Source organism: Armigeres subalbatus, chromosome 1 (genome assembly GCF_024139115.2).
Source record: "Armigeres subalbatus isolate Guangzhou_Male chromosome 1, GZ_Asu_2, whole genome shotgun sequence".
Classification (NCBI taxonomy): domain Eukaryota; kingdom Metazoa; phylum Arthropoda; class Insecta; order Diptera; family Culicidae; genus Armigeres; species Armigeres subalbatus.
In genome coordinates this window covers 175,163,631-175,189,437 of record NC_085139.1, presented here as the reverse complement: position 1 = coordinate 175,189,437, position 25,807 = coordinate 175,163,631, and the positions used below count along the sequence as shown (strand labels likewise).

Here is a 25,807-nt window from a genome sequence, read left to right as displayed (position 1 = left end):
AAGATTTTAAGATTTTAAGATTTTAAGATTTTTGAATTTTAAGATTTTAAGATTTTAAGATTTTTAAGATTTTGGGATTTTTAAGATTTTAAGATTTTAAGATTTTTTGAATTTTAAGATTTTAAGATTTTAAGATTTTAAGATTTTAAGATTTTAAGATTTTAAGATTTTAAGATTTTAAGATTTTAAGATTTTAAGATTTTAAGATTTTAAGATTTTGAATTTTAAGATTTTAAGATTTTTAAGATTTTAAGATTTTAAGATTTTAAGATTTTAAGATTTTAAGATTTTTAAGATTTTAAGATTTAAGATTTTAAGATTTTAAGATTTTAAGATTTTAAGATTTTAAGATTTTAAGATTTTAAGATTTTAATTTTAAGATTTTAAGATTTTGAATTTTAAGATTTTTAAGATTTTAAGATTTTAAGATTTTAAGATTTTAAGATTTTAAGATTTTAAGATTTTAAGATTTTAATTTTGAATTTTAAGATTTTAAGATTTTAAGATTTTAAACATTTTAAGATTTTGAATTTTAAGATTTTAAGATTTTGAATTTTAATTTTGAATTTTAAGATTTTAAGATTTTAAGATTTTAAGATTTTAAGATTTTTATTTTGAATTTTAAGATTTTAAGATTTTAAGATTTTAAGATTTTAAGATTTTAAGATTTTAAGATTTTAAGATTTTAAGATTTTAAGATTTTAAGATTTTAAGATTTTAAGATTTTAAGATTTTAAGATTTTAGATTTTAAGATTTTAAGATTTTAAGATTTTAAGATTTTAAGATTTTAAGATTTTAAGATTTTAAGATTTTAATTTTAAGATTTTAAGATTTTAAGATTTTAAGATTTTAAGATTTTAAGATTTTAAGATTTTAATTTTAAGATTTTGAATTTTAAGATTTTAAAGATTTTAAGATTTTAAGATTTTAAGATTTTTAAGATTTTAAGATTTTAAGATTTTAAGATTTTAAGATTTTAAGATTTTAAGATTTTTAATTTTAAGAATTTTAAGATTTTAAGATTTTAAGATTTTAAGATTTTAAGATTTTAAGATTTTGAATTTTAAGATTTTAAGATTTTAATTTTAAGATTTTAAGATTTTAAGATTTTAAGATTTTAAGATTTTAAGATTTTAAGATTTTGATTTTAAGATTTTAAGATTTTAAGATTTTAAGATTTTAAGATTTTGAATTTTAAGATTTTAAGATTTTAAGATTTAATTTAAGATCTTTAAGATTTTAAGATTTTTAAGATTTTAAGATTTTAAGATTTTGAATTTTAAGATTTTAAGATTTTAAGATTTTAAGATTTTAAGATTTTAAGATTTTAAGATTTTAAGATTTTAAGATTTTAAGATTTTAAGATTTTAAGATTTTAAGATTTTAAGATTTTGAATTTTAAGATTTTAAGATTTTAAGATTTTAAAGATTTTAAGATTTTAAGATTTTTAAGATTTTAAGATTTTAAGATTTTAAGATTTTAAGATTTTAAGATTTTAAGATTTTAAGATTTTAAGATTTTAAGATTTTAAGATTTTGGTTTTGAATTTTAAGATTTTAAGATTTTTAAGATTTTAAGATTTTAAGATTTTAAGATTTTAGATTTTAAGATTTTAAGATTTTAAGATTTTAAGATTTTGAATTTTAAGATTTTAAGATTTTAAGATTTTAAGATTTTAAGAATTTTAAGATTTTAAGATTTTAAGATTTTAAGATTTTGAATTTTAGATTTTAAGATTTTGAATTTTAAGATTTTAAGATTTTAAGATTTTTTTTAAGATTTTAAGATTTTAAGATTTTAAGATTTTAAGATTTTAAGATTTTAAGATTTAAGATTTTAAGATTTTAAGATTTTAAGATTTTAAGATTTTGAATTTTAAGATTTTAAGATTTTAAGATTTTAAAGATTTTAAGATTTTAAGATTTTAAGATTTTAAGATTTTAAGATTTTGAATTTTAAGATTTTAAGATTTTAAGATTTTAAGATTTTGAATTTTAAGATTTTAAGATTTTAAGATTTTAAGATTTTAAGATTTTAAGATTTTAAGATTTTAAGATTTTAAGATTTTAAGATTTTAAGATTTTAAGATTTTAAGATTTTAAGATTTTAAGATTTTAAGATTTTAAGATTTTAAGATTTTAAGATTTTAAGATTTTAAGATTTTAAGATTTTAAGATTTTAAGATTTTAAGATTTTAAGATTTTAAGATTTTAAGATTTTAAGATTTTAAGATTTTAAGATTTTAAGATTTTAAGATTTTAAGATTTTAAGATTTTTAGATTTTTAGATTTTTGAATTTTTAGATTTTTGAATTTTTAGATTTTAGATTTGGCGAGCGTGGGATTTTAAGATTTTAAGATTTTTAGATTTTTAGATTTTTAGATTTTAAGATTTTAAGATTTTAAGATTTTAAGATTTTAAGATTTTAAGATTTTAAGATTTTAAGATTTTAAGATTTTAAGATTTTAAGATTTTAAGATTTTAAGATTTAAGTTGAATTTTTAGATTTTAGATTTTTAGATTTTAGATTTTTAAAATTTTGAGATTTTTAGATTTCTAGATTTTTTAATTTTTAGATTTTTAGATTTTTAGATTTTTAGATTTTTAGATTTTTAGATTTTTAGATTTTTAGATTTTCAGATTTCTAGATTTTCAATTTTATTTCTAAAATCTAAATTTGAAAATTTAAAAGTTTTTTGATCCCTAAAGTCTTAAATCAAAAAATGTAAAAATTAGAAATCTGTAAGTTGAAAATTCATTCGTACCGAATCGTAATTCAGGAGAAACGATCTGCTATAGTGGAGTTCTAGCAAATGGACGTTGCTTTCGTTGGTTTTCTCCCCTACGACTATCACGCCTAGCTAGAAAGTAGGAGGTTGTGATTCTTTTTCGCAAATTTAGGACCGATTTTTCCATTCCAGAAACATGTGTTAGGCAAAAAACGAAAAAAAAATGTTTTACTGATGAATCGCCGAATAATGCAATTAAAATGTTACACTTTTCCGTTATTTGTTTGAAAATTAGTTTGCTGTTCAAATTAGTCGACGTCGTTGGTGCACTCTTCTGTTGTACCAGTGAGAGTAATTTTAAAATACTTCACAATTTTGTTTTTCAAAAATAATTGACATTTATTATGCTTTCTTACCACTTATTTTAAATGTCGACCCATAGATTAAGCTGGATCACCTTTGCTAATATGTCCAGAACTTTTTTAGAAGCCTATTTTGAATTCTTAACGTCACTAAGGTCTGTATCTACAATAATCCGGACACCTCAAAACATACAAAAGACATAAATTTCGCATTATATTTCAGTTGTACTTGTTTATTTCAGATTCTTGGGATATGATTTAGCAATTCACGAAGACATAATATAGTTATTCGGTATTCATATAAAAATTTCGAACTTTGCGCTTAACTCCATCCATAAGGGTTTGTACAGACTCCTCAGATATCGTGGTAGCCGTCTTTGTCCAAATTTGTTGGAAGTGTTTGATATCTTTGATTCCTTGTTTCTTTCCAGAAAGCTTCCGCTTCATCAGAGCCCAATATCTCTCGATAGGACGTAATTCTGGACAATTTGGCGGATTTGCGGTTTTTGGTACAATGTTGACGTGATTTGTCTCGTACCAATCCATCACAGTTTTGGCATAATGGCATGATGCCAAATCGGGCCAAAACAAAGGGTTTTCCTTGTGGCTTTTGATGAAGGGTAGCAATCGCTTCTGCAGGCACTCTTTTTGATAAATCTCCTTGTTGATTGTGCCTACTGTGACGAAAGATTTACTCTTTTTACCACACGTGCAAATTGCTTGCCACACAAGGTATTTTTTGGGAAATTTCGATGCCTTCTTCGTCCTAAAATGCTCAGCTGTAGCATTTCTGGCCATAGCAGAATAGAAAGCCAGCCCTGGCAGCTGCTTGAAATCCTCAAGGACATAAGTTTCATCGTCCATAACAACGCATGAAAACTTCGTCAAGTATTCGCAGTACAATCGTCGAGCCCGTGATTTTGCTGCCAAGTTCTGTTTGTCGTTGCGATTTGGAACTGTCTTTACTTTATATGACTTCAGCCCCAAACGCTGTTTTGATTTTTGGACAAAACCAGGCGACATCCCTATTTTGCGAGCCACTGTTCGAATAGAGAGATTTGGGTTTTGTTTCAACATTCTCTTCACCTTCCGGTCCATGACAGGATCAGCACGTCCAACGTTTTTATCACTTCTCGGTTATCTCTCAACTGTCAAACGTTCCGAAAATGATTTGAGCACATCGTGAACAGTGGATTTAGCCAAATTTAATTTATTTGCAAGTTTCCGTATTGACAAATCAGGATTTGCCTTACGCCCGTACAAAATCCGCTCGCGCACGTGTTTTTCAATCGTCGCCATCTTGAACACTAAAGCTGAAATGTAAACACCTATCATTGTCTTTTTCATCATAGACTCTCAGCTATACCACAGTGAAATTTTTCACTCCTACGTGCAATATTTCAAAAGTTACAGTGATTTAAAGGTGTCCGGATTTATGCCACGGGACTGACACTTGTATACCTCCACCACAGTTCATTTCGTAGCCAACATAGAAAATTCACGGGACTGACACTTGTATACCTCCACCACAGTTCATTTCGTAGCCAACATAGAAAATTCCGCACTGACAGCCATAAGAAGAATCATGGGAAAGAAAGAGATAGGTGCGTTCCACACTGACAGTTCCATAAACAACAAGCAGAAGAAACGAGACTGCATCTACACTACGAAAACACAACCAAAACATCAGACCCCCGAGAAAATTCCGCACTGACAGCCATAAGAAGAATCATGGGAAAGAAAGAGATAGGTGCGTTCCACACTGACAGTTCCATAAACAACAAGCAGAAGAAACGAGACTGCATCTACACTACGAAAACACAACCAAAACATCAGACCCCCGATTTATGCAGATACAGACCTTATGTCAACTTATTAGAGATCCTCTATAGAGGTGAGCCAGCCTTGGGCTGAAAACCTCTCAAAAAAGACAAAAAAAAAGAAACCGTCAAAACGGACTAAATCATCAGTCTAAATGTATCATAAGTACGAGAAAACCATATTACAGCAAACATTTTTGACCAATAATTTTAATTTTCAGGTTAATAAATGTTCTACAAAAATATACATATATATATAAACTCTTTAAATATGTTTTTCGCTCCCATCTGTTTGTTAGTATCAATTATCAATCATTACTTGCTGAGGTATTCAAATTTAATTCAAATTGTGTTTTAAAGAAGACTATGCCATCTTTTCCGATGTGAACATTACTTTTTACCGAAGGTGAAATAAAACCTTCTAATAACCGCTTGGACGCACAATTTCTTTTTGTATTCTGGCGGACTCAACCATATCTCACGTTGCAGAGTACAGCGCTTTGTGCCCTGCCACCAACATCTTATATTCGCCAGCAATCAGTGTGAAAGCCCGCAGTCAAGGTTGTTGCTATTCGTTTTTGCATCCTCATGTAAACAAAATAGGAACATATGGACAAGCGTCCAGCGTCTTCTTTATGCATAGTTACCTATACCGAAAAGGTAAACACAAACGATATGACCGTAAAATAAACCATAAGGAAGCATCCGCAACTACCTTTTACAGACAGCAGTAAGCAGACGCCGCTGAAGGGCACTGGCTTCGAGCAAGCACCTACATACGTGGGTATTTTTTGGCGCTTATGTTACATTTGGTAGGGTTATTACATCATATAAGCTTGGTGGAATATGCTCTATCCAATTATTCAAAATTTGAAGCCTTCCAATGCGTTGTAGATAATAAAATGGAAAAGCTATTATCAAGAGCAAAGCGACCACCCAAAAGTTCTTATGATGCAAAACAATCACCTACAATGCTTGTGTTGCATAACATAGTCCTATTACGGTGTTTCAATTAAAATAATTAATTTGGTGTAATAATAACCTTTTCCGCTATTCAACAGTAGTTCATCTTTCGTCACGCAAAATTCAAAAGGCGTGAACAAATTTCTGCCTTACTTATTTCACAGCTGAGCAAGTTTCATTGGTTATATGTAGCCCTTTTGCTACCAACACATATCGCACGTGTTTCTAATGTTCAAAACAGTTACCATAATATTTCGTTTCTTTCTTTCCTCTTGCTTCCAGACATCGTCCTCCACTACAACTAAAACCATCACAACACCCGCCAAGCTCTACGGAAAAGATCTCGGAGCGTATGATGATGTTGACGTGGATGAACTATTGGCACAGCTCTCCCCGGAGGAGATCTCTATGCTGGCCAAGGAAGTCGATCCGGATGTATGTGAACATTGTCCTTAAGCGTACTGCTACATGTTTTTAAATCTAATGATACTTTTTTTTGCAGGATTCATTTCTGCCACCAAGCCAAAGAACCAACTATGAATGTACAAAAGATCCTACCGGTCCTCTGGATCGAAAGAAGCTGATAGATCATATCAACAAGCAGGCATTAGAGACACCTGACAAACCTGAGCTAGAACCATTTGTACCGGGAGTGGTTCGGGGCAAGAAAGTACGACTTTATTTCGGAATGGACAATCCTTTCCTTAACGCTAATCTGTATCATTTTTTTAAATTTTTAGTGGATTCCACCGCCAGTGGAACGGAAGCTGCAGGAGGCGGCGGAACAAATCGCCATCGACATGGGTGACGAGTACGAGCAGGCGCTGAACGATGCCACCCAGGAGGAAATTATCGACTTGGCTGCCATTCTGGGCTTCCACTCGATGATGAACCAGGACCAGTACCACGCGTCGTTGCTCAACAAGGGTCAGCCGGTCGGGCTCGGCTGGGACGGTATCACCAAGTCGTCGATCCAGAAAGTGTACCCCGCCGAAAAACCCAACATGACCGATCCGGAGGAAACGATCAAGAGAATAAAGGATGACGATAGTAAATTGGTCGACGTGAACCTGAATAATATTAAGGTAAGTGAGCAAATAAAAAAGGATGGTTTTCTATCTTCGTTATACAAAATTGAAAAAAGAACATCTCGGGTACTTATTCAAAAGGACGTATGTGATTTTGTAAACAAAGACTCAAACGTCGATTTGTCCAATCTGAAGGCACTCCAACACAAACCATCACCACGGACAGGTAGGGGAAGCTTTCGGCTACCTGTTGGTAGTGTTGGTTTGCGTGGGAGTGCCGCCAGTTTGGACAAATCGGCGTTTAAATCCTTGTTTTCAAAATCACATAAGTCCTTTTGAATAAGTACCCGAGACATGGGGAAATTAAAAATGGCGCGTGCAATAGCGCATATGTGACTGTTAGAGCAAACAGAATAATTAATTTTACATAACTTATTTTAACTGTATTAGAAGATGCTTCCAAAATGGATCTGAATTTTGCGAAAAAAATGAGTAGGGTAACCGTACCCTTAGTGGAGGTAGCGCCAATAGTAGAGGTAATGGGGTTTTAATTAGATTAATATACACTTTACGAAGATTTCAGTTGATGCGTCGCGCTTTAAATATCATGTCGAATACAACTTATCCCAAGATTTTGTCCGAAAAACACTGATTTTCCTTAACAAAATTGACGCCCTTCCACCTATAGTGGTGCAACTGTACCAATAGTGGTAAGTCTAATAAGAAATTTATGGATAGTACCACTATGGGAACTTGAATTATTTTTTACAGTCACTAAAGGAACAACTATCAATTAGTGGTGCAAACGATATTTAATAGTTGTTGATGTTAAATGACACCAATCTCATTTTTGTTAGCAAATTTATTAGTTTATCTATTGGTATTAAAACTTTAATGTTCTCATAATTATCAATTTTTAAAAAATATTTTCTTTTGTTGATCTACTAATACCTCCACTATTTGTTCCGTTACCCTAGTGAAATTCGTTACTAAAACAAGATCAGTGGGGCAACATATTACCTTCGAGAATGCCACAATAGCTGTTATAGCATTCTTGCAGGCATATTCGACGTGGCTGCCAAAGGTCAGCTTATTGTCGATCAGTCAGTCAGTCATCAGTGATATCACTGTCACTTTATTTTGTATCTACTTGCGGTTCTTAACTCAGGAGGGATTCTCAAAGCAGAAAAATATGGTAAAGCTAGGACGACTGAGGTTTAAAGTCATCTGGAGCGAAAGGAAATCCAGTTCCATAAAACAACCTGAAGATCCTTGCTGTAAACCATCTGTTTTTTGATGACCAACAACATTACCATCGCGCTGTTACAGGAAGTCTGAATGTAGGTTGATGAACCTTTTTGGCTAGAAAACTATCACCTAACATCTATCAAGCTTAGTTATCCTGGAAGCATTATTGATTAAAACCATCGATGGAGGTAACATAAAGATGAAAATACTGAACGCAACCTGGCCGCAATTCATATGTACGACCCGGGCGAGATGAAGGAAATCTTTGAGCAAGCAATAGTAGAGGCTTCATGTCTAGTCAAGAATAAGAGAGGGAACTACCTAAACACATTGTGGATGAAAAGCATCTCAAGTACGAGGTCAAAACAGAGGCGTTAAGGAATTATAACCGGAATAAAACAATGAAAACTATCTGGAGCTGCAAAAAGTCGAAGAATCCTCAAGGAGCTTAGAAAAACCAAAAGAGCATAAATCGAGTACTTGGGGTAAAAAAATGACGAGAATACCGCTCCGAAATATGTATAAAATATAGTCAAAGGTGTATACCCTTTCACTTACTAGAGATTATAGGAAACCGGAATTGCTGAATCGGGAAGCTGGTTTTGAGTTCGTCAACTACTATTTCGGCCACAAATTTTCCTCGATAATGCTATCCTGCGGTCGCACAAAAATTTTGAAGGTTTTGAGTTTTAATGAAAGACGTGGAGATCCTGAACAACCTAAAGAAAAATAAAAATCACTCGGCGGCTGGAGAAGATAAAGCAGTTGACAGCGATCTTCAACTAAAAGTTGTCAGCATGTTTTCGTAGTTATTTTTGTCGGAGAAAATTCTGGAAAGTTGGAGGAAAACGGAAATAAAGCTAATTCCATCCAAATCCAGGTTCTACACAACCGAGTTTAAAAAGACCGATTTTTGTTAATGAAAGTAACCTTTAAGTTAATTAACTCTACAGTCAAAGACCGGTTTGTCTCGATGGCGAAAATCAACGAAATAATTCCGGATGCCCAGATTGAGAGCACTAATACGAAGCAAACTAAAATATGGATCCACAATTTACGGTAGTGCATCCAAGACAAACCCCAGAAAAATGCAAGTTGTATACAAAACACCTATCTACGGGCCGCAGTTCTCAAAAACCACGCCCATCTATGAGATTTTTTTAGGGACAGGTCAAGCGAGTGTTCAAGGAAATGAGGTGGCGGATCGAGCAGTGGTAGAGTACAGCAAGAAGACAACCTTTTAACGGCAGGAGATGCAATAAAAGTAGCGAAAGAAGAATCGTGGGATGAATGGTAGCGCAGTTTCACTGAAACAATCCAATATAAAGAATATTGGTATAACACCATACGAACGATCAAGCCCTTGAAAAAACCTTGGTTCAAACCCTTGATTCTAAGCAATGAGGAAATTAGAAAGCTAAGCGGGACCCGTTTCGGACACATACTAACTAAGGATAGTTATCCTTCTCGGCTAGGCGATACCAATGAAAATGGGCGAACACGGAACACTGCGATCTCTGTGAGGAGGTAGAGAATATTAAGCACGTCTTATATCATTATCCGATATACAGAAACATGAGATCCAAACACCCAGCATTAGAGTATTTTGAGCCATTCGAGCAGATTCCCCAACAAGAAAGAGAAGCAAGCATGACCCAGATTCATCAATTTCTCTAAGGGTGCAACCTTTATCTTAAATTAGGTGAACCACGGCTAGAAAAACCAAGAGCAAATTTAATAATAGTTAGGCAATAAGTGCCAATTTTTACTTTAGCATGTCATTTAGGACAAACGTATAAAAAGAACTTTGGACGTCCAAGCATATCAGATGAATATGTCCGTGTTTGCAATGGCCGCTGCCTTGAGAGCAGAGTTTGGTGCTTCATCAGATCCTGGAGCTTTGTTCGATGAATCAAAATTCACGTTAATAAAAAAAATTGTCGATGCTCCCTCAAGCAACTCTTCGTTTGTCACAGTGATGTGCGATGCTGGAGGCCAGAGACTTGTGGCGTGGGACGGAAAAAGTACCTCGATAATACGCGCCATCCTCTCTGGAGACTGATCAAGGGGTGAAGAGCTCTCTATGGTCTTGGCCATTAGATCCCTTTAGGCGTCTCCCCAAGGAGACGGGACCCGGGACACTTCACGGCGTTCCGCTTTTGCCCTTTGAGTGCGGGCTTGTTGTTTCCCTCGTTTAGCCCTAAGGAAGGTTCAAAGAAGGTTCGAAATCGCCGCAAGCCTACCATTCCACGGTTGAACCTCCCCAACATAGTCACATCGAAGACGCGTGATAGGACAGCCATTAGGTTATTAGGCGCTGTGCCACACAGCCAACTCACGGAGGAAATGAGGTCATCTGCCTCCAGATAGTTAGTTACTTCGAGGAGCGAAAGTATAGGCAACAGCCTCAATTTCAGGATCTTATGGATCTTCAGGATGTTTAGAGTTGGTAGTCGCTGTCACCTTTGGCTGCAACAGGAATTCCACCCTCACAATGAAACACAGCATGAATCACCATTGCAATCATTAAGTATAGTATTCATCTTTGATTGGGTCTCCAGTAGCCTTGAGAGCAAAGGCGCAGGATTGCCAATCCGGAGATGGCGTGTTCGATTCTCGGTTCCTGGGCATAGTGTATCCATTTTACTTGCCACACAAGATACATAGTCATGCATTGGCGGGCATAGAAAAGCTTTCAATAAATAACTGAGGAAATGGCAATAGAATACGTTGAATAAGTTGAAAAGCAGGCCAAGTTCCAGTTGGAATGTAGAGCCATTGAAGAAGAAGATTCATCTTTGAACCACGTATTGATTATGTGCAAGATATTGCGAAGAATGTTTGCAATTTATGAAAATGTCCGACTTCTGTTTGATTCAAATCTCTGACAGCAGCTGGCATTGGATTCATATTTCGGACACAAATATTCAAATTTTGGACACCTGATTACACATTACGAGAAAGAATAATTGAAAACAATTCTCACTGCTCAGACTGTCTTTTAATCATTTCGTCGTATTGTTTTAAAGTCTTACTAGAATGTAACTTTACTGAAACAAGCTAAAACTATTAGTCCTTTCGATCCAGCTTGACGTAACATTTCGATGAAATATTTCAGAAAATTTCCAGAACGTGCCTTTAAAATGTTCTCTATTTCCTTCACTATATGACAACATTTTAACATACTGTCGAGCAAAAATTTCGCACGCGGAACGGCCGATTTATAAGAAAAATAACTTATCAATCCATTCAACATATTGGTACTTATCTACACGGAAGAAATAAACTAATAACCGTATACGGAAGACCTTCAACTAGAACTATGGCCGTTGCAAAAAGAACCGATGATGTGCGACACTTGGGTTGGCGTTCCATGGGAAGATGCTTCATTTCTGGATGGAAAACTAGTGCCCACAGTAGAAGTTTGGGCGCTCGGCTTGGCGATCCATTTCCACACTCGTTAAGTTGATCAGAAGTAGACCAATGTGTGTTTTTGTCCTTGCAACTCCAACATACGAATCTAGAGTGGCATTCCATTACTCGATGGTACGTTGTGTTAAAGTGCATGGCTTCGTAACAGTCTTTGACGATTGAAAAACGGACATCCTCTGAAAGATCGGACCCTGTTAGAGAAGATGGTTCTCCGTCCCTTGCTGAAGCTTGAACGAGTATTGGTTCCTCTGCTCTTTGTTTGATATCTTTCCATTTAGGAATGGAGATGGTAGATGCCAAAACTATAACCCTTCGTTGCAGGAATTCGGTTAGATGCTTGATATTATCTTGCTTCTCTGTATAGTTGGAGCCAAGCGAACACACAAGATATCCAGAAGGAGCAGATCATTGTATTTGGCGGACTGGAGAAGCTCGTCCAATGTCTGCGCTGCATTTTCAATCCCTCCACTGTGGATTTTAAGTGCAGTGAAAGTTAGAAAATTTCCACGAAGTGGAAGTTTATTTCCGGTGTTAAAGTATTCAAAAAGGTGCTTGTTCCCTAACACGAGATCGACTGCCTCGTATTTAAAAATAATCGGGTCCGCCAACCTCGCTCCATCCCGTCATGTCCACGTTGTATTACAATAAAAATTATTTCACAAACATTAAAAATAAACACAACAACACATTTAACAAATTAAAATAACTGACGATCTCTCTGTGCCCCGAGAGAAACGTCCAATGTGTTACCCATTGCGAGATATGACGAGGTTTCCTTATAAGATTTTGGTCCATCAGTCAAATCCCGCCAATGTGTTTTCATTGCGTTTTTCATTTTGTCTACAACAGCCAAGGCGTTGTATTCATAGCTCTATTTGGTGTAGGATTCAGATCCTATTTGGGCACCTCGAATTAATTTGTGCCATGTGGCAACAGCAATATAAAGTCTGTGTCTGGGAATTCCTCTATTTATAATTTTAATTGCCTATCTTCAGGCCCAAACACAGAACATTTAGGAATGGAACAAACACAAATCCATTCAAACATTTGTCACTTACAAGAAAGATAAAATGAACCGTAACACAACCTTCAACCAACGGGAACGAAATTTTTGTGGATGGTCTAGAAGCATCCACAAAAATTTCGTCTATTTGATTGGAGGAAAGGTGTTGAGGAGGACGATTACTTCTTAATCTAACTTAAATTACGCAATCTCAAACAGATCAATCCATGCAATGATGGAACTTCGAGCATTGCTTTAGGTTACAGAAAAGATAACATAACGGTAACGGTAGCGATAACAAAAGACGGTAACCAAAACATAGTTCCTGACGCATCACTTACAGATGCCAGAAAACAGGAAGGAACACCACACTTGGTGAAAGAACCTTAAATTACTTAACTTACAACTAGGTGAGTGAAGAATCTTGTCCTCAACACCTGAGTTACAAATTTTCGTCGGGGAGCCATATTACAATAAAAATTTTACAAACATACAAAAATAAACACTTAACAACTTCAACAAATTGAGATATCTGACGATCTCTCTGTGCCCCGAGAGAAACGTGTTGCCCATTGCGAGATGTGACGAGGTTTCCTTATATGATTTTGGTCCATCAGTCAAATCCCGCAAATGTGTTCTCTTTGCGTTTCGCATTTTGTCTACAACAGCCAAGTAGTTGTATTCATAGCTCTATTTGGTATAGGATTCAGATCCTATTTGGGCACCTCGAAATAATTTGTGCCATGTGGCACCAGCAATATAAAGTCTGTGTCTGGGAATTCCTCTATTTATAATTTTAATTGCCTATCTTCAGGCCCAAACACAGAACATTTAGGAATGGAACAAACACAAATCCATTCAAACATTTGTCACTTACAAGAAAGATAAAATGAACCGTAACAGTTGGTAGTGGGTAGATTCGCTATCACCTTCTGTAGCTAAAGGAATTCCATTCTTGGCAAAAATCCTGTGCTCAGCGATTTGATCGAGGCTGCAATCTTCTCTTTTACCTGAATGTTAGATTGTCCTATTTTTTAACCTCAACATCAATATGATTCCGCATCCACAAACTATCAAACGTCCTGTAACACGTAAAGAAGTGACCACAGGGTTGTCTTCAGCATATTTATACATAGCTGGTGGTTTCATGGAAGAGAAGACATCTTTACAGGGTCCACTTTGACAAAGGGCATCGAGTACAAGATCTGGTGTGTGAAACATTCTCAAGAATCCTTTACTCGGCTAGACACACACAGTGGAGCAATTCTTATTTATAGTTCAAAAACGCTAATCGAAAGAATCGTATCGACGGACCCTTCGATTATGTTCCACGAAAACGAGTTGGTTTTGACAAAAAAAAAGAAGAATTGAGTAATGGCTGAAAGTGTCTAGCAAAAGCAGAACATATTCTTGTCGAGTATTACGGTAGCTCAACACCTCGGGAAAAACTTCCGCTTGATTTCGGTCCCCGTATATTTAAAGGAAGCCTCACACCTCGGGAATACGGTCCGCAGTTTTTTTCTCATATGTTTTTACGTATGCGATGTTTTCGAGATTTGGGCACGGAAAATCAAAATCCCAGCCCCATTTAAAATACACGGAGCCCAGAAACAGGCGGAATTTTTTTTTTAGGTGTAAAAATCCACGGACCAAATTTCCAAGGCAAACAGGCATCTTGTCGGATTTAGATAATCTTCGGATGTTGTTATCACAATTATGTCCATTTGGATGGTGGTTGTTGGAAATTCCAATTGGAATCGCTTGGTAATCAGCTGATAAGCAGATTGGTGATTCTCCTTCGCAGAAAACGGTGATTGCATTTCTCATAGATCGAAGAATTTTAGCACTAAATACTCTTGTGATCTGGCTCGAAGGACCAATGTTTGCGAATTGATCCTTACATTCCATCAGATGATATTTGGTCACAGACGCTATATGATCTGATAGGTGACGTAACGTATCCAACATATTACTTCTCAACGACTTCATTCGGGATGTGCCGCAACTGACACCATTTTCAGTTACTCTTTCTGTCTTCTTTAGATAAAGATCGAATAAATTGTACCCCTCGGTTTAAACAAGGTCAATGTGAGGACAAGGAAATGAATACATTGTATGCATCCACTTCATGAAAGCCGCAGATGAAGATGATTGCATACAATAATGCATACTAGGGTGGCTCAAATTAGTATGGGAAAAACTTTTTTAATTTTTTTTTTTGATTGGCCGCCCTCTTATCCCGTTCTATTTGATGCCCTGATGCTTTGAACAAAATTTCAGCCAAATCGGTCAACGTTTGGGCGGTGCTAAACTCGTTTGAAGTTAATATGCAAACATGTATGCAGAAACATCTAAAACAGTGAATTACAATTGGATGGCACAACTTACACACTTAAAATAAATCGCCGAATTCGGTAAAATTTTACCGAAATCTCAACAGCAGAACTGTTCGGTAAATAATTTTACTGATTTTCGGTGATTTTGACAGTTGATCAATGGAAAAAATTACAAAAAAATTGTAAAATAGTTACCGAACAGTTCTGCTGTTGAGATTTCGGTAAAATTTACCGAATACTGTAAAATGAGCTAAGTGTGTACGATGAAGAACTATGATACTCATTCAGATCTTGAAGAATTTAATACAGAATGTTATGCAGAAAACCGCGAGAAGTTTAGAGTTTGCCCGGCTAAGTTATTAGCATTCCTCTGAAGTGGGGTTTGAGCAAATTTCGTTTCTTTTACCTTTAAAAAGAAATAAATTCACCCCTACAACACTCCAGTAAAATGCTTATATCTTTGCGTAATAAACTTTAATCTTCTCTCGGTTTTTAGCATAACATTCTGTATTTAATTCTACAAGAACTGAGTATCATGGTTCTTGATCGTAAATTGTGCCGTCCAACTGCAAATCACTGTTTTTGGATGTTTCTGCATACATTTTTGCATATTAACTTCCAACGAGTTTAGCACCGCCCAAACGTTGACCGATTTGACTGAAATTTTGTCCAGCGCGTCAGGGCATCAAATAGATCCGAATAAAAGGGCGGCCCATCAAAAAATCTGAAAAAGTGTTTTTTGAGCCACCCTAATGCATACAATGTATTCATTTCCTTGTCCTCACATTGACCTTGTTCAAACCGAGGGGTACATTAATTTATTTGATCTTTGTCTAAAGAAGACAGGAAGAGTAACTGAAAATAGTGTCAGTTGCGTCTATATGACTTACATCCTTTCGAATTATAAATTCTTCGTAAATAAGAAGAAATGTCAGTTTATATTCTAGTTATTTGGCGCCGAATACGTGCATATGATCTGTATATAAGTAAAGGAATGTTAGCACAACAGGACAAGAAACCTTGTGGTCCATCACAAGTGCCAAGTGGTTATAGATATTGGAATATCCGTAGTTGATGATTATTAGGCAGTCAGTGCTCCGCTTGTTCATGAACTATCTATTCATAAGCAGTTTAACAAAAGATTTCTAGTCTTCCCGTGAAATAAATTATCAATTTCTCCAGGCAAATGCAGCCGCAACAAATCTGAATGCAGATCACAACACGGTTTAACACTTCTCTCAATTACTTTGTTGACAAACACATGGTCTCTTTGCTCAGCTGTTCTTGATAATGACAATATTACTATATTCAAAATTTTCTAAGCTTTGAAACGAAACAAGCTCAATAAATCCGGTAGTTAAAATAAAATATAATCATTTCCTCTCATCCACAGACCATCTCCGACGAGCAGTACGAAAAGCTTTTCGACGCCCTTCAGAGCAACACTCACCTGGAAGTCCTCTCGCTTACCAACGTGGGGCTGACTGATCGCACTGCCCTGCTGCTGGCTGCGGCCATCGAGCGCAACCACACCCTGCGGGTACTGAACGTGGAAACCAACTTCATCAGCCCGCCGGTGATCGTAACGCTGGTGAAGTCCCTGCTCACACAGATGACCATCGAGGAATTCCGGGCCTCAAACCAGGTTTGTATATGATCGAATGCCGATCCACTGTTTCAAAGGCGAATAACTTTGGTGGTTTCCGTTCCAGCGATCGCAAGTATTGGGTAACAAAATCGAGATGGAAATCACCGATCTGGTGGAGAAGAACACGACCCTGTTACGGCTAGGTCTGCATCTGGAGTTCAACGATGCCCGCCATCGAGTGGCCGCCCATCTGCAGCGTAACATCGATAGAAGTGAGTAAATGGTTCGACAGTTACAGAAAGAATATTACCGATAGTAAGATTTTAGAAAAACGGTTACATTTATTAGGAATACTATCTAAGGTGAAGGTTATTTGTGTTGGTTAGATTACAAATACTCTTTTTAGGTGAACGTTGTGGAGGTAAAGGCAGATAAATGATGAAACTTAGGTTCTATACGTCGGGTTTACTTTGGAATCTTAAGTGACGTCAAATAGTCTTAATAACCGGTGATAATAGGTCGTCATTCGATTTTTCTGATATTTAACTATCATTGTTGATCATGCCAACGTGTTCTAAATATCGACTAGACAACCTTAAGAAACCCAAAGCTAAACCCGATGCACTTCACCCCGGCTCCTTCAAAACGGTTCTAACCCTGTTGAAATTCGTTCCGTGTCAACGATTGCAGATGATCCAGAGCACTGCCACCCAATTCCGTACTATCGTTATCTGACTGTTCCTCCACCAATACGTTCAAAACGCCACTCGGCTGAACGATCAGTATCTAAAGAACCTAGCATTCCCAAAACAATCGGCAATGAATTGGACCAGCTTTCCGAGGAAGCTGTCATTCAAAAGTCGGAAATCTATCTTGAAATTGACAGCAACTCTACCGTGGTTGAGGTTTAGGTGACTATTACAAGCGTAGTAGGTTCGTATGGTCCCCCAGTGCAAGTAACCGTGTCCTTTCCGTCGATTTATTATCAGATGTATGGTTTTGGTAATTACATTTAAATGTGGTGATTAAAAGGTCCACATTGTCTACTATCGTCGAGATTTCCTTGTAAACCTTTTGAAACACGTGTGTGGTTCACTCAAATGCTACCATCTGTACGACACCCCTTCGTATTCATTTCCCAACGTGTTTAACCAGCAGAAAATTCGTGTTTCTATCTGTATATGTGTTTTACCTTTCTTTTTCTTTTTGGTAACACGTCTTACTCTATTACGCTCACGCGCTCGCGCACACTCTTGCCATACGCATTCAAATCAAATAAAACCACTATCAATCGCTCGTAACATCTATCAGTTCGTGTCGACAAAAGAGATGGTCGATCGTCACGTGGCAGCTTTTATCGGCCACATCACGTCGATGAGCGGATGGATGAGCTCGAAGGCGTCGAAGAGGACGAAGAGGAAGAGGAGGAAGAGGAACCAGTTCACGAAGTCCCACAAGACTACGACGTCGAGGAAGACCCGGACAACATCGTCATCCGCCCACCACCATCCGACGACGAGGATATGTAATGACAAGGCCAAGAGAAAGCGATTCGCTCTGTGTTTTCGTTTCAAAAATTTTGCCACCTAACCTTAATGCACTCACGCTGCTAGTTTTTGCATCCTAAGCATTAGTGTTTAACCAATATAAGTTGAGAAGAAAGCAAGGCTGATATCAAAATCTGGAAATCCGCTGTTAATAAGCAAAGGTAGTTTGTATGGTAACTTCTAATTACTTAATTTCCCACCTATTTCATGTAGTTTGATTGTAAATGTAGCACATCACATTTAACCTGCTTCACTTTCTGTACAAAGAAATCTCCAAAGGTCAGACCACAGTTCTTGTCTACTACAAGCTACAACATTCACCGCATCTGAACAACGGCCACCCCTCTGAACTCGAAAATGGAGCAGTTGAGATTTATTTTGTAATATGAGCGCTAATGATTTGCGCATGCGCTTGCTAAATTCGTTACATTTAAGTACTCACACTTATACCTTAGCAATGGATCAACAGACGTAACCGATTTGCCATTCCAAGTTGATAATAAATGGTTGCACAGAGTGAATATATTGAACTGTTAGTCGTGTGTCAGCCCCTTGTCGTATGTTTTGGCCAAAATAGTGCCAAAGATATTTGCACAAGAGTGATATAACAGGCCAATATGTAGATTTTGGATACACTCTCAACCCTCTCAACGCAACTGTCTATACTTGATTTTGCTCACATACATTGTTCTGAATGTTTCGAATCAGAATTATTCAGAATCGTCTAAACATGTTGAAAAAAAAAACAGTTGTTCTTTTTCAGCGAGTGTTACGTATGTTGTTCTCAGCTATTTCTCCCTCTGTCGGATCTAACACATATTAAACTTCATTAATACATATACAGATAGACATATAGAAAGATGGATAAGCATTGTACAAGTCCTCCAATTTCAAATGAAGTTCACATAAGCGTTGGTTTTATTTCTTTTTTAGAAATATCTCATTCTGAAGTCTTTATCGAAATTATTTCCAATTCATAGAAAGTTACACAACTCTTCAATACACTTTCTTCGATATTGAATATAACTTATTGACATTACTGCCATGGTGTAATGAACTAAGGGCAACTTCACCGGTGGTCAAAATGAATGAGCTCGTTTTGTTGTTTTGAATTATGTTCCAAACATCAGTTCATCAGGATTTATGTAGTTTCCATGAGAACATGCTCTTCATAACAAATTGCAAACCTATTAAATATTTCCGAGTTCAGACAATTGAGGTTGAATTGACTCAAACGTGGAAAATGTTGCTATAAGCCAATAGTTTTCCAAATCTATTTAACGGTAATTTAATCAGTTTGTTTTTATAAATCTTTTTGCATTTTATTTTATTTAACGACATTTGGTCACTTTTTATACGTATTCAAGGAATGGTACCAATCCAAAAATATTTTCGATAATTTGTCTAATTTCGTTTTGAACTAGCTAACCGTTGAATGCCATTAGCCGAAGGGGGTCATAGTGAAGAGCTCCGCACAATATTATGATACTCCTCGACGACCGGCCGAGCTGCCCAAGGGTTTAATCCAAATGCTTTGGCAACACTTTTTGAAACATCCACCATCATACAAAGCCTCATTTGTTCATTTTTTTGTGAATTTTTTGGTTTTGTGTCATGACATTCTTCATGCTTGCGAATAAACGAAACATACAAAGTCAATCACAATCGATTCAAAAAGTCCACGAAACGACTTATGTACCTTTTGATCGACCAACACGTACACAACAATGAATGATGCATTTACGTCTGTTATGCGGCACAACATCTGTGGGCTAACATTTATTCGTTATGATGTTTGATACCAACGACCACAAATCAACACAAAATATATATGTAAGCAAAATTTGAATGACTCCATTGTTTCAATGTACCATTTTACCATAATGTGAATAACGCGCGAAACCAAACCGATAACACAATTCCACAACACAAATATTAAATTTTCTTTCTCTGTTACCCGTTTCCATGTTTTCAATTTTTACAGTAAGAAAAGATCTGTCGCAGCGTCTGCAGTTTAGATTTTTCCAAAATATTCACAGAAAACAAGCGACTATGATACAGTGAACTGAACGTAAGATAAATCGTAAAAAGGTTTTTTTTTTCTTCTGGAAGTGACGCTGCTTCTCTTTCTCTCTAAGCAATAATGCGTTGATGAGTTGCTCGCGAGAGGCACCTTACAACACTAATTTATTTCCAACTGTAGAATAACATTCTCTTTCGATGAAACTATCAAAATTTCTAGAACTATACTCTCAAGTGGAGTTTTAACTGATGCCTTCTACTATGATTTTCCTCTCGTTTCTTGCGCAAGTAACAATGTCTGATTGATATTTACATTCAAAACTAGCTACTGATAATAAGCATCACACTAACATAGTACAATAACACATAAATGTAATGTTGGACGATCAATTCTAATGTAACTGATTTTCTGTAGCTTCTGTACTTATTTCGAATGAATTCACCATTTATCATAACATAAAATAGATGTAAGCTTTGTAAAACACTTTCATCACACCTACAACTTCTTCTCCTATCTATTCGAACATAAACGATTCACCAAAAGTGCTTTAAATAAATTATTATTAGGTCTTATTAAATCAATAATTTCAATTTTACTATGATTAAAAATTAGAGGATTTTGTTTGCAATCTTCAATGCAGACAAATATTAATTCATCAAGTTAGAAATTTTTATCACGGTACGTTATTGTTCCTGATAAATACCTTCAACAAGTGTTCGGCTACATACGCCCGATATTTTTTGAGCCAACCAGACAAACAATCCTTCGGAATTCTAGTGAGAATTTATTCGAACTTCCAGGGGAAGTTCTTTCGTATTTCCACGGGAAATTCTTTCGAATTTCCACGGGAAATTCATTCGAGTTTCCTTGGGAAATTCATTCGAGTTTCCTTGGGAAATTCATTCGAGTTTCCTTGGGAAATTCATTCGAGTTTCCTTGGGAAATTCATTCGAATTTCCACGGGAATTTCATTCGAATTTCCACGGGAATTTCATTCGAATTTCCACGGGAATTTTATTCGAATTTCCACGGGAATTTCATTCGAAATTCCACGGGAAATTCATTCGAGTTTCCACGGGAAATTCATTCGAGTTCCACGGGAAATTCATTCGAATTTCCTTGAGTAATTCATTCGAACATCCACGGGGAATTCATTCGAAATTCCACTTCTCCATAACTTCTTCGAATTTTTACGAAAAATTCCTTCCCATTTTCACGGAAGATTCTTACCTTCGGAATTCTAGGGAAAATTTATTCGAATTTCCATGGGAAGTTCATTTGAATTTTCATCGGAAATTCTTTTGAATTTCCACGGGAAATTCTTTTGAAATTCCACGGGAAATTCTTTTGAATTTCCACGGGAAATTCTTTTGAATTTCCACGGGAAATTCTTTTGAATTTCCACGGGAAATTCTTTTGAATTTCCACGGGAAATTCTTTTGAATTTCCACGGGAAATTCTTTTGAATTTCCACGGGAAATTCTTTCGAATTTCCACGGGAAATTCTTTCGAATTTCCACGGGAAATTCTTTCGAATTTCCACGGGAAATTCTTTCGAATTTCCACGGGAAATTCTTTCGAATTTCCACGGGAAATTCTTTCGAATTTCCACGGGAAATTCATTCGAATTTCCACGGGAAATTCATTCGAATTTCCACGGGAAATTCATTCGAATTTCCACGGGAAATTCATTCGAATTTCCACGGGAAATTCATTCGAATTTCCACGGGAAATTCATTCGAATTTCCACGAGAAATTCATTCGAATTTCCACGGGAAATTTATTCGAATTTCCACGATGTATTCATTTGATTTTCCACGGGAAATTCATTTGATTTTCCACGGGAAATTCATTCGAATTTCCTTGAGTAATTCATTCGAACATCCACGGGAAATTTTTTTGAATTTCCAAGGGAAATTCATTCTAATTTCCACGGGAAATTCATTCGAATTTCCACGGGATATTCATTCGAAATTCCACGGGAAATTCATTCGAAATTCCACGGGAAATTCATTCGAAAGTCCACGGGAAATTCATTCGAAATTCCACGGGAAATTCATTCGAATTTCCATGGAAAATTCATTCGAATTTCCACGGGAAATTCATTCGAAATTCCACGAGAAATTCATTCGAATTTCCACGGGAAATTCATTCGAATTTCCTTGAGTAATTCATTCGAACATCCACGGGAAATTCGTTTGAATTTCCAAGGGAAATTCGTTCGAATTTCCAAGGGAAATTCGTTGGAATTTCCAAGGGAAATTCGTTGGAATTTCCAAGGGAAATTCGTTGGAATTTCCAAGGGAAATTCGTTGGAATTTCCAAGGGAATTCATTCGAATTTCCACGGGGAATTCATTCGAAATTCATTCGAATTTTCACGGAAAATTCATTCGAATTTCCTTGAGTAATTCATTCGAACATCCACGGGAAATTCTTTTGAATCTCCAAGGGAAATTCATTCGAATTTCCACGGGAAATTCATTCGAAATTCCACGGGAAATTCATTCGAAATTCCACGGGAAATTCATTCGAAATTCCACGGGAAATTCATTCGAAATTCCACGGGAAATTCATTCGAAATTCCACGGGAAATTCATTCGAATTTCCAATTTCCAATTTCCAATTCCAATTTCCAATTCATACGAATTTCCACGGGGAATTCATTCGAATTTCCACGGGAAATTCATTCGAAATTCCTCGGAAATCCATTCGAATTTCCGAGGGGAATTTCATTCGAATTTTCACGGGAAATTCATTCGAATTTCTACGGGTAATTCATTCGAATTTCCGAGGGGAATTTCATTCGAATTTTCACGGGAAATTCATTCGAATTTCCACGGGTAATTCATTCGAATTTCCGAGGGGAATTTCATTCGAATTTCCACGGGAAATTCATTCGAATTTCCACGGGAAATTCGTTCGAATTTCCACGGTAAATTCATTTGAATTTCCACGGGAAATTCATTTGATTTTCCACGGGAAAAACATTTGAATTTCCACGGGAAATTCATTTGAATTTCCACGGGAAATACATTCGAATTTCCACGGGAAATTCATTCAAATTTCCACGGGAAATTCATTCGAAATTCCACGGGGAATTCATTCAAATTTCCACGGCAAATTCATTAGATATTCCACGGGAAATTCATTCGAATTAACACGGGAAATTTATTCGAATTTCCACGGGAAATTCATTAGAATTTCCACGGGAAATTCATTAGAATTTCCGCGGGAAATTCATTAGGATTTCCACGGGAAATTCATTCGAATTTCCACGGGAAATTCATTCGAATTTCCACGGGAAATTCATTCGAATTTCCACGGGAAATTCATTCGAATTTCCACGGGAAATTCATTCGAATTTCCACGGGAAATTCATTCGAATTTCCACAGGAAATTCATTCAAATTTCCACGGGAAATTCATTCGAATTTCCACGGGAAATTCATTCGAATTTCCACGGGAAATTCATTCGAATTTCAACGGGAAATTCATTCGAATTTCAACGGGAAATTCATTTGAATTTCCACGGGAAATTCATTCGAATTTCCACGGGAAATTCATTCGAACTTCCACGGGAAATTCATTCAAATTTCCACGGGAAATCCATTCGAGTTTCCGAGGGTAATTTCATTCGAATTTCCACGGGAAATTCATTCGAATTTCCACGGGAAATTCATTTGAATTTCCGCGGGAAATCCATTCGAATTTCCACGGGAAATTCATTCGAGTTTTCACGGGAAATTCATTCGAGTTTCCTCAGAAAATTCATTCGAATTTCCACGGGCAATTCGTTCGAATTTCCACGGGAAATTCGTTCGAATTTCCACGGGAAATTCGTTCGAATTTCCACGGGAAATTCATTCGAATTTCCACGGGAAATTCATTCGAATTTCCACGGGAAATTCAATCGAATTTCCACGGGAAATTCATTCGAATTTCCACGGGACATTCATTCAAATTTCCACTGGAAATTCATTCGAATTTCCACGGGAAATTCATTCGAATTTCCACGGGAAATTCATTCGAATTTCTACGGGAAATTTTTTCGAATTTCCACGGGAAATTCATTCGAATTTCCACGGGAAATTCATTCGAATTTCCACGGGAAATTCATTCGAATTTCCACGGGAAATTCATTCGAATTTCCACGGGAAGTTCATTCGAATTTCCACGGGAAGTTCATTCGAATTTCCACGGGAAGTTCATTCGAATTTCCACGGGAAATTCATTCGAATTTCCACGGGAAATTCATTCTAATTTCCACAAGAAATTCATTCGAATTTCCACGGGAAATTCATTCGAATTCCCACGGGAAATTCATTCGAATTTCCGCGGGAAATTCATTCAAATTTCCACGGGAAATTCATTCGAATTTCCACGGGAAATTCATTCGAATTTCCACGGGAAATTCATTCGAATTTCCACGGGAAATTCATTCGAATTTCCACGGGAAATTTATTAGAATTTCCACGGGAAATTCATTCGAATTTCCACGGGAAATTCATTCGAATTTCCACGGGAAATTAATTCGAATTTCCACGGGAAATTCATTCGAATTTCCACGGGAAATTAATTCGAATTTCCACGGGAAATTCATTAGAATTTCCACGGGAAATTCATTAGAATTTCCACGGGAAATTCATTCGAATTTCCACGGGAAATTCATTCGAATTTCCACGGGAAATTCATTCTACTTTCCAAGGGAAATTAATTCGAATTTCCTTGGGATATTCATTCGAATTTCCTTGGGAAATTCATTCGAATTTCCTTGGGAAATTTTTTCGAACTTCTTTGGGAAATTCATTCGAATTTTCTTGAGAAATTCATTCGAATTTCCTTGGAAAATTCATTCGAATTTCCTTGTGAAATTAATTCGAATTTACTTGGGAAAATCGTCCGCAATTCTTTGGGAAATTCATCCGAATTTGCTTGAGAAAATCGTCCGCAATTCTTTGGGGAATTCATCCGAATTTCCTTGGGAAATTCATCAGAATTTCCTTGGAAAATTGATCCGACTTTCCTTGGGAAATTTATCCGAATTTTCTTGGGAAATTCATCCGAATTTCCTTGGGAAATTCATCCGAATCCGAATATGTATGTATCCGGATGAATTTCCCATGGAAACTCGGATGAATTTCCTATGGAAATTTAGATGAATTTCTCATGGAAGTTTGGATGAATTTCCCATGGAAATTTGGAAGAATTTCTAATGGAAATTCGGATGAATTTCCAATTGAAATTCGAATTTTTTTCTCATGGATATTCGGATGAATTTCCAATTGAAATTCGGATGAATTTCCAATTGAAATTCAGATCAATTTCCAATTGAAATTCAGATGTTTTTCTCATGGAAATTCGGATGAATTGCCCATAGAAATTCGGATGAATTTCCCATAGAAACTCGGATGAATTTCCCATGGAAATTCGGATGAATTTCCCATGGACATTCGGATGAATTTCCCACGGAAATGCGGATGAATTTCCCATGTAAATTTAGATGAAGTTCCGATGAAAATTTTGGATGAACTTCCCAAAGTAAGTTTGGACGAATTTCTCAAGGAAATTCAAATAACTTTCTCGTCGAAATTCGAATGAAATTCCCATGGAAATTCGGATGAACTTTCCACGGAAATGCGGATGAATTTCCCGTGAAATTTCAAATAACATTCCCGTGAAAAACTTCCCATGGCAATTTGTCGTGGGAATTCGAATGTATTTTCCG

At 36.0% G+C, this 25,807-nt stretch overlaps 1 protein-coding gene across 16 annotated transcripts in view; it reads left to right on the top strand.

Moving 5' to 3' along the window:
• The window catches only part of LOC134205546 (tropomodulin-1), a 210,870-nt gene that overhangs the window by 165,044 nt on the left and 20,019 nt on the right, over positions 1-25,807 (top strand). For 8 of the 16 annotated variants that reach the window (XM_062680849.1, XM_062680859.1, XM_062680851.1 and 5 more), the window contains 6 exons: positions 6,159-6,311; positions 6,379-6,546; positions 6,617-6,961; positions 16,317-16,568; positions 16,636-16,783; positions 17,823-18,036. In XM_062680849.1, the coding sequence (XP_062536833.1) occupies positions 6,159-6,311; positions 6,379-6,546; positions 6,617-6,961; positions 16,317-16,568; positions 16,636-16,783; positions 17,823-18,036 (1,280 nt within the window). Of the gene's footprint in view, positions 1-6,158; positions 6,312-6,378; positions 6,547-6,616; positions 6,962-16,316; positions 16,569-16,635; positions 16,784-17,201; positions 17,445-17,822; positions 18,037-20,042; positions 20,130-25,807 lie in introns of all 16 variants that reach the window. The other 8 variants (XM_062680865.1, XM_062680864.1, XM_062680866.1 and 5 more) reach the window with 5 other exon arrangements.